Here is a 15,362-nt window from a genome sequence, read left to right as displayed (position 1 = left end):
AAAAAAACAAAACCTTTATTACCATTTCATTTTCACCTTCTGTATTCACTGTTAAGTCAATAATTTGACATGAGGAACTCAAACATTGGGCGAAACAATTGAACAATTGAAATCATAGCCGGAGGTTTACAAGATGATTCAAGCGGGAACATTTAGGCGGACAAATAATCTAATTAAAAACACACATCAGCAAATTGAAATGACAAGGGAGTATTTAGAGCACAATTAACACTCAATTTAGATAAAGATTTATTTGTCTGGCCAATACAAATGATCAGTAAATCCATCCACGTCATCACTGGGGAGTCAGAACTGCATTTCTTCAAAGCTATCAGAAAAAAAATAGTTGCTCTCCACACATACACACACTCACATACATCTACGCTGCCTACAGCTCATAAATACAATCAATCTGATATACAAATATTTGGATAGATTTCTTTTTAGCAACATTTAAAACAGTTTGAATCCCAATTCCTGCTGTTGTGAAAACCTCCACTCGCTTCAGTGATCGGCGCGCGTTTCTCTTAAGGAGAAGCTGAAACAACTTTAAAAAGTCAAGAGTTGTCGATGGGCAGGAGGACCGTGAAATAAATATCTGAAACGAGCAGCATCCGAGCACTGCGAGACCATCTTCAACTCTGCGGTTGTGACGGCGGCTTCGAGCGTCCTTCCCGTTTCATCGAACGCATCTTTCCTTTACAGGAGGGGCGACTGTTTGGAAAGCAGACGATGCACTATGGACACAACTCACTCTCACACGACATCTCGTCTCCAGGTGACACTGAAAAGCTGCAGGTGCACATACGTGCATCCATAACGTGGAACTGAAAGTTGCCGCTTTCCGCTCATCACACAATCAATCAATCAATGGATGGATCAAACGGGGACATTTGGACTTTATACACAGAGGGGAAGCAGTATTCAGGATTGTTTTGTTAACAGTGTTAGATTTGAAGAGAAACAATTTATTATACATGAACAAACATAATGTGTATGAATGCATCCATGTTTTAGATTTGAAATGTGTGTGTGTGAGAAAACACACCAAAACTGTCTGTTTTCAGTTTGGATGCTAGAAAAAAAGCCCTTCAGAAAGATGCTGATGCCTGTTAAAAATACACCAGTGACAATTACCGAGCCAGAGAAATCGAGGACAGTGGTTAAGTGGTGGGACAAAGATCTACATGATTCTTAAGGGCGGGTAAAAACAAAAACAGGTCCAGGCACAGAGCAGCGTGTCCATGTGCTTCATTCACTTCACAAGTCTGTTCACACAACCTCTTTGTAAGACCATGTTTATTTCAACACCGGGTACTGCCGCGGACCCCCCAAACGCCCAGAGCGGGCTCCGCCTCCCGATGGCTGGGACGAAAAAACAGCAGCAAGGAAAGAGCGTTAAGAAGTGAAAATGACACAAATGAGAGAGACCCCCCCCCCCCCTTTTTACAACAGCCAAACTGTTTCCTATTCTCACCTGTGCAAACTGTGCTGCAGGGTTATAAAAGGTGACGCCTCCAGCGGGTGCCGTTTCCTGGGCGGGACTCTGCAAAGAACAAATAGAGTCAAATAGACTGTGTGCGCGCTGTCGACTCACTTCTACGGGCAGGACGAGGAAAACATTTTAAACAGGGACGTCAAGGGAAAGCGGGTAAACTAACGGCAACAAGGCATGAAAAAAATACAGCTTCACGTATTTTAGTAACCATGCAAGCTTTATGATGCGTTACTGCGGTTTTGTGCTGACGACAAGCGCGGGGGGGGGGGGGGGGGGGGGCGGCGTGTCTCCAGCACGCCTCACTCTGACCGACGCTAGGATGGCGGTAGATAGTAGGGAATAACTTCATTGTGGTTGGTTGGGACCCGCTGGTCATTCGCAAGGTTCAGTAGCGCGTTCAGAGTCAGAGATGCTGGAGACGGCAGGCAGACGTCCTGGGTTAGAAGAGCAGTGAAGCTTCGGGGTGCAAATGGTGAGGCGTGCTGCTTGTGGCAAGGGGGGAGCTATGGAGGTATGTGGGACGGGTAGGGGTCAAGCAGGAGGGGGAGGATGGACTGTTTGAGGCCCAGCTGGAGGTACCTGGTTTAAATGCTGACTCACTTCTCGTGATAAAGAACTCATTGAGCTAGAACGCGAGAGCTAAAGACAGCAGAAGGGAAATAAAGCAGTCGACAACAAAAACACACAAACCCATATTATCATTCTCCCATGCATCAGATTAGATGTGCTTCCACTATCCAACGGTTTAGAATGAAAATAAATACAATTAGCGATAGCAAAATTATGGCTTAGATGGAGAGAATTTGATTAAAACAACAAATGGAACATATTATCAACATTGCAGCAAGGCTGCGAGTTTATGGGGAAAGATTTTAAGTTGACATGCTTGCATTTCCATGTTCCCCAACTAACATGATCTTATATATACACACACACACACACACACACACACACACACACACACACACACACACACACACACACACACACTAAAAAGTACACTGCCGGTTAGGATGTTGAGCGTTATGGTTCAGTGGTGGCATGATGGTGCTACGGTGGCTGCAGGAGGAGCGGGTCTTACCTCCCCGGATCGTGAACCATCAGGCATGGCAGGACCTTCTGGGGCGGGCGGTAACAACGTTGGGTTGAACATCTAGTCAGATTAATTCAAGAGCATCAGAAGGGAATGTGGATGAGTAGACCTTCAGCTTTGTACTTCTTGGTGACTGGCTAAAAGGAACTTATCCGCCCCCGTAGACATTTATTCTTTTAAAGAGAGCAAAGAGAAACACATACCTGTGTAGCAGCGATGGCGTTCGGTGAATTCTGCTCCTGATTTGCTCCTTCGCTGCCTTCCAGAGGTTGTTGATCGCCAGGAGCTGCGCACAAATATTTTATATCTTCAGTTTGTACAGCGGCTTCCAAAATAATCTTCAACAAAAGTATTTGCATCCATCATAAATTGAGAATATTTCCCAATCCTCATTAAAATGAAATCCATTTGGACAGACGACACGCACCCGAACTAGGCACAAACAAGTTAGCGGGCATGGACATTGGCGCCAAAGGGGCGAAGATCTCCGCAGGAGGAGGCGCCGTTCCGCCCGGCTTAGCAATCCTGCCGGGGTTCAGAACGTCCACATACCGGCTCTTTGTGCCTGAAAAGAAACAAAGAAAGAAAAAAAGTGTGAAAAGCTGTCTGACTAATTAGGTCAAACACAGAACAGAACCGCCCAAGCAAAGAATCCTCCGCTGACCCGCTCTCCTGGAGAACATGTTGACAGGAGGGCCACCACTCGGAGGTCCGCCAGGTCCTCCGGGACCAGGCATGTGTGGCATCTTGGGAAAGCCGGGGGGAGGAGGTGGAAGGGGCTTGCTCTAAAAATAAATAAATAAATAAAGTTGTTTATTCTATAAAAGCTTTGGACAAAGCCACTCTGCTTAAAAGTAAGACGCTGCGATTACAGACCTCCTCTTCAGGCTCGTTCAAGTCCACCCATTTCTGCTTATTTTCATCCCAGACAATCTGCCAATCAAGACCAAAGGGCTCTTAAAACTGGTCCCACATTAGAGGAAACATGAGCAAAACTAATGCAAAAATACTGAAGCGAACACAGAAGAATGCGAAAATAACACATGTAACAACTCACAGATTTGTTTTTGTCATCGGGCAAGTGAGCCTCGTTCTTTCCCTTCCTATAGAGCCAGTTTAGCCAACCACCACCACCTCCTCCTCCTCCTCCACCCCTACCACCACCCTGGGTGAAAGAAAAGGAAACAGCACTGGTAACCACAGGTGAACGCTGTAAGAGCACTGAATCGGATCGGGGTGGTGATGCATCCATATGAACCTTTTTCGGGGAGTCTTTCTTGACTCTCTTGGACTCTTCTGCGCGCGGCTGTTCGGGGATCGAGGGCGGAGGCGGAGAGGCCTGCTTGACGGCCGAGTTGCTCCGCTCCCTGCCGCCCGAGTGAGTAGAAGATTCTGAGGTGGTGCGAGAGCGGCGCCCCGAAGCCTGTAGGCCGCAAATGACTGGTCAGTAACACACACACGCGCACACACGCCTTGCTTCTGGGCATCGTACACAAGGGGGCTGCTCCACATCGGAAAACAAGTGAAAAACCAACAAGCACTGGACAGATTCAACAGAAGATTATTTCAGCAGTTTCTGCGTGGAACAAAAAAACGCACCATATGCATCGAAGACTGTGACGTTGTCCGTGACCTCCTGCCGGGGGCCTGCTGTGCCAGAAAACACGGACACCATTTCATTTTTGGGCAAAAGGCTATACGTCATAAAGTTTTAGATATTTGTACAGTCAATTACTCACAACGTGAGCCATGTGGTCATAGAAGTCCATCTGTGGTGTGAAGGAGCTCCTGCGTGGGGAGGAGGATATGGCCTGAGCAGCGTGCATCTCCGGCGGGGGGTGGGACATCTGCTGTGCAGGCGCCATGTGCCCGGGGGAAGGGGGCATGTGTTGGTTCACGTGATTGGGCATGTGATGGTGCATCTGGGGCGGCGGGGGGTTCATCTGTACTGGTGAATGCGGCAGCTGAGCGGGGTGCGCGTACGGAGACGTGTGGCCCGCATGAAGAGGCTGCTGATGGGCTCCTGGGTACATCTCGGTCTGCTCCGGTTGGGGTTGAAAGGGAGGCGGGGCAAAGCCAGGGTCCTGTGGAGGGTAGCCCGAGAGGGCCATGTGGCCTGGGGGTCCACTGGGGGGTACTGGGTAGAACTGGGGGACCTCACCGGTGGGCAAGGGCTGAGGAGGTGCCATCCCGTCTTGGAGGATAGAGGTGGGAGCTGAGAGAAGGTAGACAACATGAGGTTGGACGCAGGTCGGAATCTAGCTCGTAGTACAGTGAGGTTCCAAGAAACACACCTGGGGGCATCAGCTGAACTCCCTGCGGTTGAGCCCCGGGCAGTAAAGAGCTCATCAGTTGGTTGTCGGGGGCGGGGCCGTCTACCTCATGATTAGCATGAGGCACGCTGTACGGTTCCGCTGGACTCAGCTGGTCCAGGTCGGAGCTGGGGCTGCTGCAGTCGAACTGTGTAGGAGTTGCTCGGTCTTCGTTGTATGTGATCACTCCCGTCTAGAAAGTAAGTAGAAGCAGAAGACAGGCTTCAAACATTTGTTCCATAGGAACCAATTAGGGAGAGTAATTCAAATTCCAAACATTCCATCTGGAAAATAGAAATTTAAGCATTTTTGAAAACCGGATAAATTCTCTTAATGTAAGTAGCACGTCAGCCATACACTAAAAAAAATAAAAATACTACTGACACTAAAAGCTGTATTTTTAAAAGCCTTGTGTATATAAAAATGGCCGCACATAACTACAACCACATTTCTTCCTCCTCCTCCTCCTCCTCCTCCTCACCCTCATCTGTCCATCCAGCTGCCTGAGGTGGATCAGCCATTCCGGCTCATTGAACAACTCCTGCTCCGGCTTCTCCTTCAGTTGTGGATCAAAGAATCGCAGCTTTTCCGACATCTGTCAACAAACGGAATTACATTTTTTTTTTTTTTTTAAACACTTCTTAGAATGCTGAAACGGGTACGTATGTGAGCGGAGGAGGACCAGAGGGGTCGACAAGGAGGCCGAGGGGAGCATACCTGTATAATTTGGCTTATGAAAACAGGAGAGTAATAGGAAGGCTGCATGAGGACATTCCGTGAAATGACTTCACAGTAGTGGAAGGCCTGAGCGCTCAGACCCGCTTCGGCCAGACGGCATGCATAGATCAACTTGAACACCTGACGAGAGACAAAAGAGATCAGAGTCACTCCTCAGTGGTAGCATCTTTAAAGCACGTGCTAAGCCATACTGCTGGCGAAACGAACACACTTCCTGACTTATTTCAGTACAAATCACTTATTACTTGTTTGGGCATCTGTATGAATATCTACACTGTGTTGGTTTATTCATTTATCTGCAACTATCAAAATAATATATACCTGGAAATTGGGTAGTGAGCACGACTGCGAGCCCAGAGACTGAGCATACTCGTAGGCCTCAGTCCTCTGGATAGCTTCATTGGTCGCACATTGGTGAAAGGACAAACTGAAATGAAGAAACAAAAGATGAGGTTATGTGTCGCCTATTATGCGCAAACCGTAGCGTGGTCTAGAAAAAAGGACGTGTCCGTCCATGTCACCTGTGGTTGGAGCCGATCAGAACCATCTTGGTGCTCTTCTTCGTGAAGACTCCCAGACCGACCTGGGCCATCAAGTAGCAGAAGTGAGCGGCGTCAACCAGCCCCTTGGATACTGCCGCAACACACACACACACACACACACACAAATCAGCAGAGAACGATGAGGTCGCGAAGAATGAGAAAAACTCCAGCTCAGTGTCACTGGAGGCTGCGCGCTGGCGCCGTCCTACCGAGGGTGTCCCCCATAGTGGTGATGGTGCGAGTGTCCAGGTCCAGCGTGTGTGTGAGGTTGGACAGCACCATGGCCAGGTGGGGGCGCCAGTCCCCCCACTTCTCCTCCCCGCAGCACTGAATGAGTTCGAAACACGCGTAAGCGGAGGTGGCAACGAATGTACACAGCTTGTGCGACTTCTCCGGAAACAAATGATGAAAAATAGCAAGGGTTAAAGAAAGAGCTGGATGAAGAAACGCTTACGGTGGCTGATGCAGGCATCCTCCCAGACATGAGCTGGTACACTGTCTGAAGAGGGTCATTGATGGGCAAACTGTTGGCAAACCTAAACAACAAGAGGACCCAATAGATTTACGCCTGTTCAAATGATAGAATTGAGTTGCAGCAGAGTGGGAGTCCCAACCTTTAATGCCCTTGGTGCTTTACCTTGTCATGACACGTGCATGGGTCCGGTTGTCCATCTTACTGGCCAACAGCAGGGCGTGGCCCCAGAGACCCCCCTTCATAGCCGCCTCTAGGGCGTCCTAGTTCCCAGACAAAGCGGAACTCAATTCAGATTTCACAAGATTACCAGTTAACGGACAGTCAGTCGCTGAAAGGCAAGCGCTTTACCTTCTTGCGGCCAAACAGCAGCAGCTCCCGGAAGCGTTCGGTTTCCTTGCCAAGGTTCTCTGGGACGGTCATGAAGGTGTCGGATAGGAGGGATAGCGGCCCGGCTCCTGGGCCCTCCTCGGCTCGTGCCAGCGGTTCGTTGTTGAAATCAATCAAGTTGGCTTCGTTTGGACTTTTGCCCGGCAGCCACACTGAGCGGTGCTCCTTGAGCAGCAGGTCGGCGATGTCCGTGCCGACCACGGTCTTAAGAAACGAGAGCGCGGCGGTGAGAAAGTGGTTCCAGGGAGATATGCAAAAGACACAGTCCTACTTTGACAAAGTGCCACAGTCTGACCCCGTTCTGTCTGCAGAGCAGCACGATGAATTCCCAGAGCAGGCGGGCAGAGTCCCTGTCCAAGAGGTTGTTGTCACGGGAACACTCCAGCGCTTTGTTCTGGGAGAACTTGATCACGTCCACCTTGTGGGTCTCCTCCCTGAAGGACAGGACAGGAAGATGTGAGACACTCGCAGTGGCTCGTCGAACCAGTGCTGCCTTTCACTCATACGGATATCAAGAGGTTTGGTATCAAGGTAGGTAGTTTACAGCTAAATATGCAGTGCTGGGAAAGTAAGGGACGACTTTGCTCTTCTTATCATCAAAACATCTTTTGAAAGTGATTGTCTTTGTTGCCAATTCCCAACAAACACTTTACTTGGTTTTTAAGATTCTCACTTTATGTAGGAAGCAGTGGGGCACCAGGTGAAGGAATTCAGACTAATGCATCGATGGTTTTGGTATTTTAATGACCACCACTGTCCTTTCAAAAGGTTAATGGCTGAAAGATATTAAAGAGATGGAAAAACGTGCAGAATGTACTCACTTAACAAGCGGTCCAGGGAAAGATCGGAGCTCAGCCTGATCCGGGGTATCTTGCAGGATGGTCTGCGAAAACAGATCCAAATATTACTTTACACAGCCATAACTTTGTGAAGCGGTTATATGCATGTTCTTTTACACACGTGACATATGATCAAAAGCCTGAAGAAGCAGTTAGGGGGCCACATTTAATGATTTAATGAGTTTCAATTACCCGGCTCCCTTTAAAAAAAAGAATTGTCAAAATAGTGCAACAACAACATTAACAAACTCCGTTCGAGTCCCATCATGCTGCTGCTAGCTCTTCATGATACAAATGTTCAAAATGCACCTCCAAATTGTGGATATCAACGAGAGCAGGCTGTCCAGCTGAGGGGAGGTTGGGCAGAACTTGAACCAGATGACCGCCAGGTCCAAAGCGGGCACAACGGTGGGGCATCGTGAACTTCTCTGGAGTTGCAGGACGTGGAGGAGCTAGACGCAAAACATCGGTCGAATGAAAAAAACATTTTAAAGCCATTGCCGTTCAATAAACGCCAACTTCTGGAGTCTACGAGTTGTGTACATACGCTGATCAGGGGCGATCCAGGTGCTGTCTGCCGTGTACTCGGAGGGATACAGGTACTGGCTGTAGTTCTGGGTGGCATCAGGCTGGTTGGGGTACTGTGCATAGGAGTAGTCCACAGCCAGCGTGGATGATGTGGTGTCATAGACTGCTGACACCAAGTCAGGCTGGCTTGTGTACACCTGGCTCTGCAGGGTGTGTATAAAAAATAAAGTTAATCAAATAGGAAAATACGTTTAAACAACCAGCATTAATAAAGTTATCGGGGTGAGGCTGAGAACGTAAATGCAGATCAAATAACAACAGGTAAACCACAGAAATGCATCCAAGAGGCATCTGCACATTCACCTGTTGTGATCGCGAGCTGAAGCTGCTCCGCCTGCTGTGGTGGCTCTGAGAGCTGTGCACACTGTGCGCCGACTGCTCGCTGTGGACGCTGCGCCGGTCAAAGTCATCGGCGTACGGCTCTCTGCGTCGCCGGTAGTCATCATCGAAGCTGGCATCATAGCCGGGGTAGTACTGCCACTGATCCTCGTAGCCCTCTTTCCTGTGAGCAGAGTGAACCGTGTTTGTTTATCCACCGGAGACCTGGATAACCTCGAACTCCCGTTCAATAACAAACAAAAGTCGACAGACTCCACACACAATTTCCTTGTACATGAATGGGTTTCTCTGCATACCTGGCAGGATAAGCCTGTTGATTGTACAAGTTGTCTCTGGCTTTGTAGCTGTCACCATAATTCGCCCAGTAGGCGGGATCATAGTATTCTCTGTACCGGGGGTCATACTGTCCGTAGTTGTAGCCTTCACAGAGAAAATATAGAGAAGATTATACAAAAAATATGTATTATACGGACGCAAGATGAATGTGTTTAGTGAACTACTTGTTTAACGTATTCATGCTAGTGAGTAATCACAGCTTTCAACCCCGCGGCTCATACCTCCGTATTCATAGTGTTTGGCGTAATCTGCATAATATTCACTGTAGGCACTTGGGTTGGCTCTCTGGTAATCTTCAGGATATCCTTGCCTTTGGGACCAAGCAAGAAAAAGGTGAGCTTTACAAGTAAAATGACCACGTGAACTTAAGTATTCGACACAAATATGTACAGTATGTATGTATGTGATGATCACATAAAACGTCATGCCACATAAAGGATGGCGCTGCGTTCACAGACCTGGATGAGGGCCTGTCAGAGTACTGACTGGCTCTGGAGCTGGGGCGCTCAGGCTGGGGCTCTCTGTACTGGTAGTTTGGATCGCGAGCCTGTGGGATCTGCCCCTCATATCGGCCGTACCAAGGATCTACTCTGCCCCTGTATGGACCCTCCTAGAAGACAAGGGCGGTGAGGGATTTTGGGATTCATTTCTTACCAGCCATGGAAGGATCCATGGTGTTATTGAGAATCTTTTTCAAATGTTTATTTAAAAAAGAGGCATATGAATCCATTTATGAAAAGAGAAAATTAAAATAACTTTTCACATACTTGATAATATTGCTGTGCTCTAGGATCCCCAGGCGGAGGTGGATACGGGCCAGGCGGAGGTGGGTACTGGCCAGGTTGAGGTGGGTACTGGCCAGGTGGATACCTGCTATCCGGGTATTCTCCATAATTACCATAATAGCCACCATACATCTGCCCTGGCACTGGAGGAGGGGGTCCATAGCCTTGCTGGCTGCCTGCAGAGGAAGGCGGTCGAGGTGGTTCTGCGGCAGCTGGGTGGGAAGCTCCTGGAGGTACTGGTCCCGCAGGCCATGGGGGGTATGCAGCAGCAGCAGCAACAGCGGATGGGGGAGCCCTCCCTGTGGGAGGCCCCTGTGCTGGAGGTGGATACTGGTCCCTAGAGGGTTGTCCTCCACTCCCTGAAACAGGAGGAGCATCATTCTGTCCCTGCGGCGCCGCCCGAGGGTCGGATGTCCTGGGATGTTCGGCCGGTGGGGGTTGGCTGTTTGCAGCTGCTTGGGAGGGTGCTGGTGGTACCTGTGGGGTAGATGAAGAGGCCGGCATCTGGACAGGGACATTCCCTTGTGCTCTTACCCCCTGCTGAGCATCTTTGGTGACCTGTAGGTAAAATCCATTACTAGACTGCGGTGACTCGTGTAGAGACAAAGGATGGCCAGACGTTGGGTTCTGGGCTTGTGATTGGTGCATAGAAAAATCAAGCAGTTCATAATTTGACGGCTGATTATGATTAGAGACAGGAGCAGTTGCGGGAGAAGCCTGTGGATTAACTTGGGGAGAAGAGGGGCCGTCTCCAGCCAGCGATTGGCCCCTTGAGAGAGGAGGGCGGACCGGCGGAGTTGTGTTGTCTTGTGTTGCTGCTTGTGTGTTGTCTCGAGTCAGATTGAGCGGACTCTGGTTAGATGCAGAAGAATTGAAGCTCATAAATCCAGGGGCAAACAATGGATTGTGATTGGAGGTCATTGGAGGTTGTTCCTGTGGGACAATTCTTACAGGGGGGGTTGTTTCCCTTGGGCTACTTTGACTGGATGCTTGAGCAGGGGTACTGGGGGAGATCACACTGTAATTGGACACCGGCGGGGCAATCAATACCGGCTGATCGAGCGAGTCGGACACAAGGAGAGAAGCGTAGCCCAGGATGCCTTGAGGGTCGGTCGGCTCTGCCTCACTCACCTCTGGTGGGTTCTCTAGGTTCTCCGAGTGCTGCTGTGAAGATGGCTGGATTCTCTGAGAGGGTTGCAGGTCCAGCGGGCCATCCTCTGGAGGTTGGATGACATCGGTACTGGGCTCCCGTAAAGGGGCGAGTACTGTTGGGGCTGCGGGGGCCAGGACGATGCTGGCGGCCAGGCTGCCGGGATCATGCTGAGCCCACAGGGTCGTGGCGGGGCTCTCGCAGGGCCGACTGCCCCCAAAAGCACGGGATGAAGGTCGAGAGAGAGAGTGAACCACTGGGTGTGGCAGATTAGGAACACCCCCTGCTGAGCCATAAATATTTTCCATGTTATCCGGCGGCTGCTCCAGATTGCCGGGGATAGCATCGGCACCCATTTCTGCAACCACGTTGGCCGTATCAACTTCGGCCGGACGCACCCCAACCCCATGGGAGCGTACAGGTTCAAAGGAGCTGTTTGCACTGGCCTGAAAGATACCAGTTGGTTTGGGGGGGCTAGGTGTGGTGGGCCACATCTGCTCCAGGGAGCTGTGTGGCACGCCCACATCAACAGCTGGAGAAGTGTCGATCTGCTCAAAGTAGCCTCCAGTGGCAGCAGAGAGGTTGGCATCATCGGTGAGACGCGGGCTTTCCTGCTGAATAAAGGTACCGACTACTCCCTGCTGCCTTCGGGTGCCGCTTCCACTTCCATGGCTCATATTGCTATAGTTGGAGGACACGCTGGCAGATCTAATCGGTCTTTGGATGGAATCAGGAGTCTCCAGGTTAGGGCCGGTTTCATACTGGTCGACATGCGCTGCACCAGGAGCAGCACCAGCAGCAGCAGGGATGCCATGGATATCACTGGGTAATACTTCCTGGTTCGGCACACACTCCAAATTCTCCACATGGTCGTAATGGGGATCAGGAGACATATGGGTGCTTGCCTGAGGGTTTCCATCACTCATGTACGGTAGGTGGGAATTATCTGCTGGAGGAGGTCCTTGATAATCCAAAGGAACATCTGCTTGGCCACTATGGGCTTGTGGGTTGCTCTGAGGCTGAAAGGATCCCGGGAGACCGTTGACTGCCTTGTTTCGGTCTCCGGCCAGTGTTTCCTCGTTTTCCACATCATTGTCTTTGAAGAACATTGAGAGTGAACCAGACTCCTGAGAGTACGGGACTTGGACTGGGGCAGGGGCAGAATTAGGTGCAGGCCCAGTGTTGGACGCTTGTTGCGATCCAACAGAGTAAGGCCGGGGGTGAGCATGCGCTGGGCCGGTCCCCATTTGGTGGTAGCCTGAGTCCAATGGAGGTGTATTGAACCATGAGTCCTGGGGGGCAGATGTCTGACTGAAATAGCTTGGATTTTGGAAGTGGGAATTATGCTGCTGAGGTGCATTTGGGTCGGGCCACTGTGAACTTGGGGGATTTACAGGGTTTTGGGGAGGAAGAGGAGCTTGAACCTGGGGACGTCCGGCGTGTGTTGGAGGGGTGGGGGTGTTGTGATGGGGCGATGGGGTGTGGGAGGGGTACATCTGGGTCTGTGGGGGTAAATTGAAAGCCTGTGGCGGAGGGTCACTAGTAGGCTGGAAATAATTCTGAACAGACGGAGGGCGACTTCCATGATCAGGGGGCCACTGAGAATAGGAGGTGGTGGGGGGAACGGGCTGGAACATCATGGGCTGAGGAGCAGGCTGTCGTTGAAATTCCTGGTTGAAAGGGGTCTGGCCCGGTACTGGGGCCAAAGACGGCGGCTCTGTGGTCATAGATGGCGTCGGTTCTGTTGAATTAAAATAACCCTGTTCAGTATGCGACGATGCATATCCTACAGGACTGGGTGCTGGGTAGACACCGGGGGATGCTGCACTGTGAGGGTTGAACAGCGTCACCCCTGGTAGAGAGGAGGGTGGCGGACCAGAATGAGGAGCTGGGACATCCCCCCGCGTCTGCAGTTGTGGAGGCAGCCCTGAGCTGGCCTGAGAGTACATGGTGTTAGGTGGGGCTTGCATTGGTGGGGGATTGCTGCTGGGTACTGTTGGGAGACCACCTGCAGCCAAAGACGGACCTGCAGCCATAGGGGGAGGCGCTCTAACAAAAGCAAAAGGGTTTGTGATGGGTTGTGCAGTGGCTGCTGCTGCCGTTGCATGCTTGTGAGGCCTGGTCCTGCGGTACATATCGGGCCCGGGCGGAGGTGGGCCCGAGGCTCCTGGAGGTCCGGTCGCAGGAGGACGCTGCATGGCTGCAGAGCTTACAGGTCCGAGGACCAGGTCGCTCTAGTAGATGTTACTGAAGAGACTGAAGTCAGGCGAAGCTGTGTAATGAAGAGGAAAGAAGGAGGAGTTAACATAAAGCTACGCTGGCCTACCTGATGGATTATAACCACACCTCTGTTTGTGTAGTAGTGTGGGTCTTTATTGAGCTACAACGTGGCAATTTACACATCCGCTATGAGAGGTTACGAATAATACAGTTAATAACAGTTGTTTATTGAGTAAAACACAAAGTACTCATTGTAATGAATGGCAACATTGATGACATGAGCAAGTTATATGGTTTTACTTTGTTTTACTCAAACACAAAAAACTAATGTTAACGCTTGTTCTATTCCGTTGGGGAAATGCATAAAACCGTAGAAGAACCAAGAATATCCATTATAAGAAAATATAGTATTAAGTATTAGGGGGAAAAACCAAACAACTATGTTTAATATCACTGAAACAAGGAATGCTATTTTCTGTGAATATACTGGCTTTTACGAACAACTGACAAATAGCATTGCAGCATTGTATTCACTTATGTATTCACTAGGGTTTGAAAAGGATGAGCTATTTTATAAAAGGAAAGCAGAGCTGATGTTAGCATTGCACGCACTCAACAGGCTGATGCAGCTAGCTTGCTAGCTAACGGTTAACGAATAAAAGTAAAGTCCTGCCGCTAACCGGTGCTTCTGCGCAGCTTTATCACTTATGCTGATAAGCCATTTTAATAATGACGCCGTGAATGCAAAACATAAGATTGACTAAACTGATTGAGATGACCAAATCAGGACCACACAGCGTAAATCTGTCAGTGGGAAACCTGAGGGGAGCTAGCATGGACTGACATTGAGCATTCAGAACGAGAGGAAGGGGGATCCATAACGGGGAGCCATTAGCGTTAGTTGACAGATTAGCTCCACAAAAAGGATTCCGCAAATGTCAAACCATCCAGATTATGAATTCATCAACAACCGTTATAAACCCGCAAACTAACGTTAACGCCGCCGACGAACCGACTCGCCGGTCAGTCATCCCGAAACAAAACAAAGTTAGGGTCAGCTACCGAGATCCCCGATCGACTTCTCAGCACTAATGCGCACTTGTTGGACTTCTTGTTTTGACTCGAAATCACATTAACGTTACGCAGTAAGCAGCCTACGAGGAAAGGTCCTGGGTGCCCGGCTCAACGCTAACTGGTACGCTACACGTCCTGAACGCCGTAACCATCAAAACAAAGCAACCTAAAGTCGCCTGTCGCCTAAAGAATGCCCCCAAAACGAAAGTCTTATTCTTGAGTACACATTTAACACAGAGAGACACATGCCGAAGAGCTAAAGATCCCATGCACAATTTAAACAGGTCCACTGCCTGGTCAGCTAGCCTTAGCATCCGTGCTAATTTAGCATTGCTTGCTATCTAGCCGATGCTAACTACAAGGGTAACAGTTTCATGCCCGTTTCGTACACCAGGTCGAGACGTTCGGAGCGAGGCATTGTCAACAATTGCACGAATGTACACTTACCCGACGTCCGAAACGTCCAAAAACCATAAAATGTTTACAAATGTGCAGGACAGTGAGTCTGACACACCGCCACCGCCACCATCTGAGCACATCCTACTAGGCTACGTGTACATGCGACGTCACGGGCCAAACACCGGGTACGTCATCACGGGGAGGGGCGTGTTAAAGGTAGAATTTCTGTTTTTAACTGATTATGGTCCGTGTATCGGGACACCAACCAGGGATCCTCAGGCCCTATGGGACATGTTTCTATCTAACGTCGTGACTCTTGCCAAATACTTTTGAAAAGAGTATGAAACTATAAAAAGAGTTTTTTAAAACAAAATGCACTATAGATTTTTTTCATCACTTGTAAGTGGTCCAGTCAAAGTTTAAACATCAAACCATATCCGAGCTGTTCTCAAGTGGACATTGAAGTGTTATCCATGCCAGGTGGCTTTGGATGTTACCAAAGGGGCTGATAGCTTTGAACACAGATAAATTACACATAAATGTAGTCAAATGTAGTCTAATGTTAACTACATTAACTTACTCCAGTG

At 49.5% G+C, this 15,362-nt stretch overlaps 1 protein-coding gene across 7 annotated transcripts; it reads right to left on the bottom strand.

Moving 5' to 3' along the window:
* Positions 1 to 236: 236 nt before the first annotated feature.
* On the bottom strand, positions 237 to 14,991 carry sec16a (SEC16 homolog A, endoplasmic reticulum export factor). 7 transcript variants are annotated; one of them, XM_040197837.2, is made up of 32 exons: positions 14,824 to 14,946; positions 11,064 to 13,354; positions 9,915 to 10,490; positions 9,606 to 9,757; positions 9,369 to 9,457; positions 9,108 to 9,231; positions 8,776 to 8,974; positions 8,432 to 8,615; positions 8,194 to 8,336; positions 7,867 to 7,928; positions 7,341 to 7,479; positions 7,007 to 7,249; positions 6,821 to 6,918; positions 6,638 to 6,719; positions 6,393 to 6,510; positions 6,163 to 6,274; positions 5,963 to 6,068; positions 5,621 to 5,761; positions 5,385 to 5,498; positions 4,886 to 5,096; positions 4,331 to 4,806; positions 4,191 to 4,241; positions 3,850 to 4,014; positions 3,649 to 3,756; positions 3,468 to 3,524; positions 3,256 to 3,376; positions 3,019 to 3,156; positions 2,795 to 2,877; positions 2,580 to 2,651; positions 2,078 to 2,137; positions 1,478 to 1,546; positions 237 to 1,365 (listed from the first exon to the last, which is right to left on the bottom strand). In XM_040197837.2, the coding sequence occupies exons 2-32, from the start codon at positions 13,278 to 13,280 to the stop codon at positions 1,300 to 1,302; spliced, it is 6,576 nt and encodes a 2,191-aa protein (XP_040053771.2). In that variant the 5' UTR covers positions 13,281 to 13,354; positions 14,824 to 14,946; the 3' UTR covers positions 237 to 1,299. The 7 variants fall into 7 exon arrangements, with proteins under 7 accessions (XP_040053771.2, XP_077944140.1, XP_040053767.2 ...); XM_078088014.1 differs by having other exon boundaries at positions 4,191 to 4,238; XM_040197833.2 differs by having other exon boundaries at positions 9,915 to 13,354; positions 14,824 to 14,991.
* Between the last annotated feature and the right edge of the window lie 371 nt (positions 14,992 to 15,362).

Source organism: Gasterosteus aculeatus, chromosome 14 (genome assembly GCF_964276395.1).
Source record: "Gasterosteus aculeatus chromosome 14, fGasAcu3.hap1.1, whole genome shotgun sequence".
Taxonomy (NCBI): Eukaryota; Metazoa; Chordata; class Actinopteri; order Perciformes; family Gasterosteidae; genus Gasterosteus; species Gasterosteus aculeatus.
This window is presented reverse-complemented; position numbering and strand designations above follow the sequence as displayed.

Coding starts and splice junctions, on each gene's coding strand:
- sec16a (XM_040197833.2), bottom strand. CDS start 13,280: ATGCAGCGTCCTCCTGCGACCGGACCTCCAGGAGCCTCGGGCCCACCT. Junction 4,807..4,885: donor AGTTCAGCTGATGCCCCCAG/GTGTGTTTCTTG, acceptor ACCTTCTCTCAG/CTCCCACCTCTATCCTCCAA. Junction 3,757..3,849: donor AGAAAGACTCCCCGAAAAAG/GTTCATATGGAT, acceptor TCTTTCACCCAG/GGTGGTGGTAGGGGTGGAGG.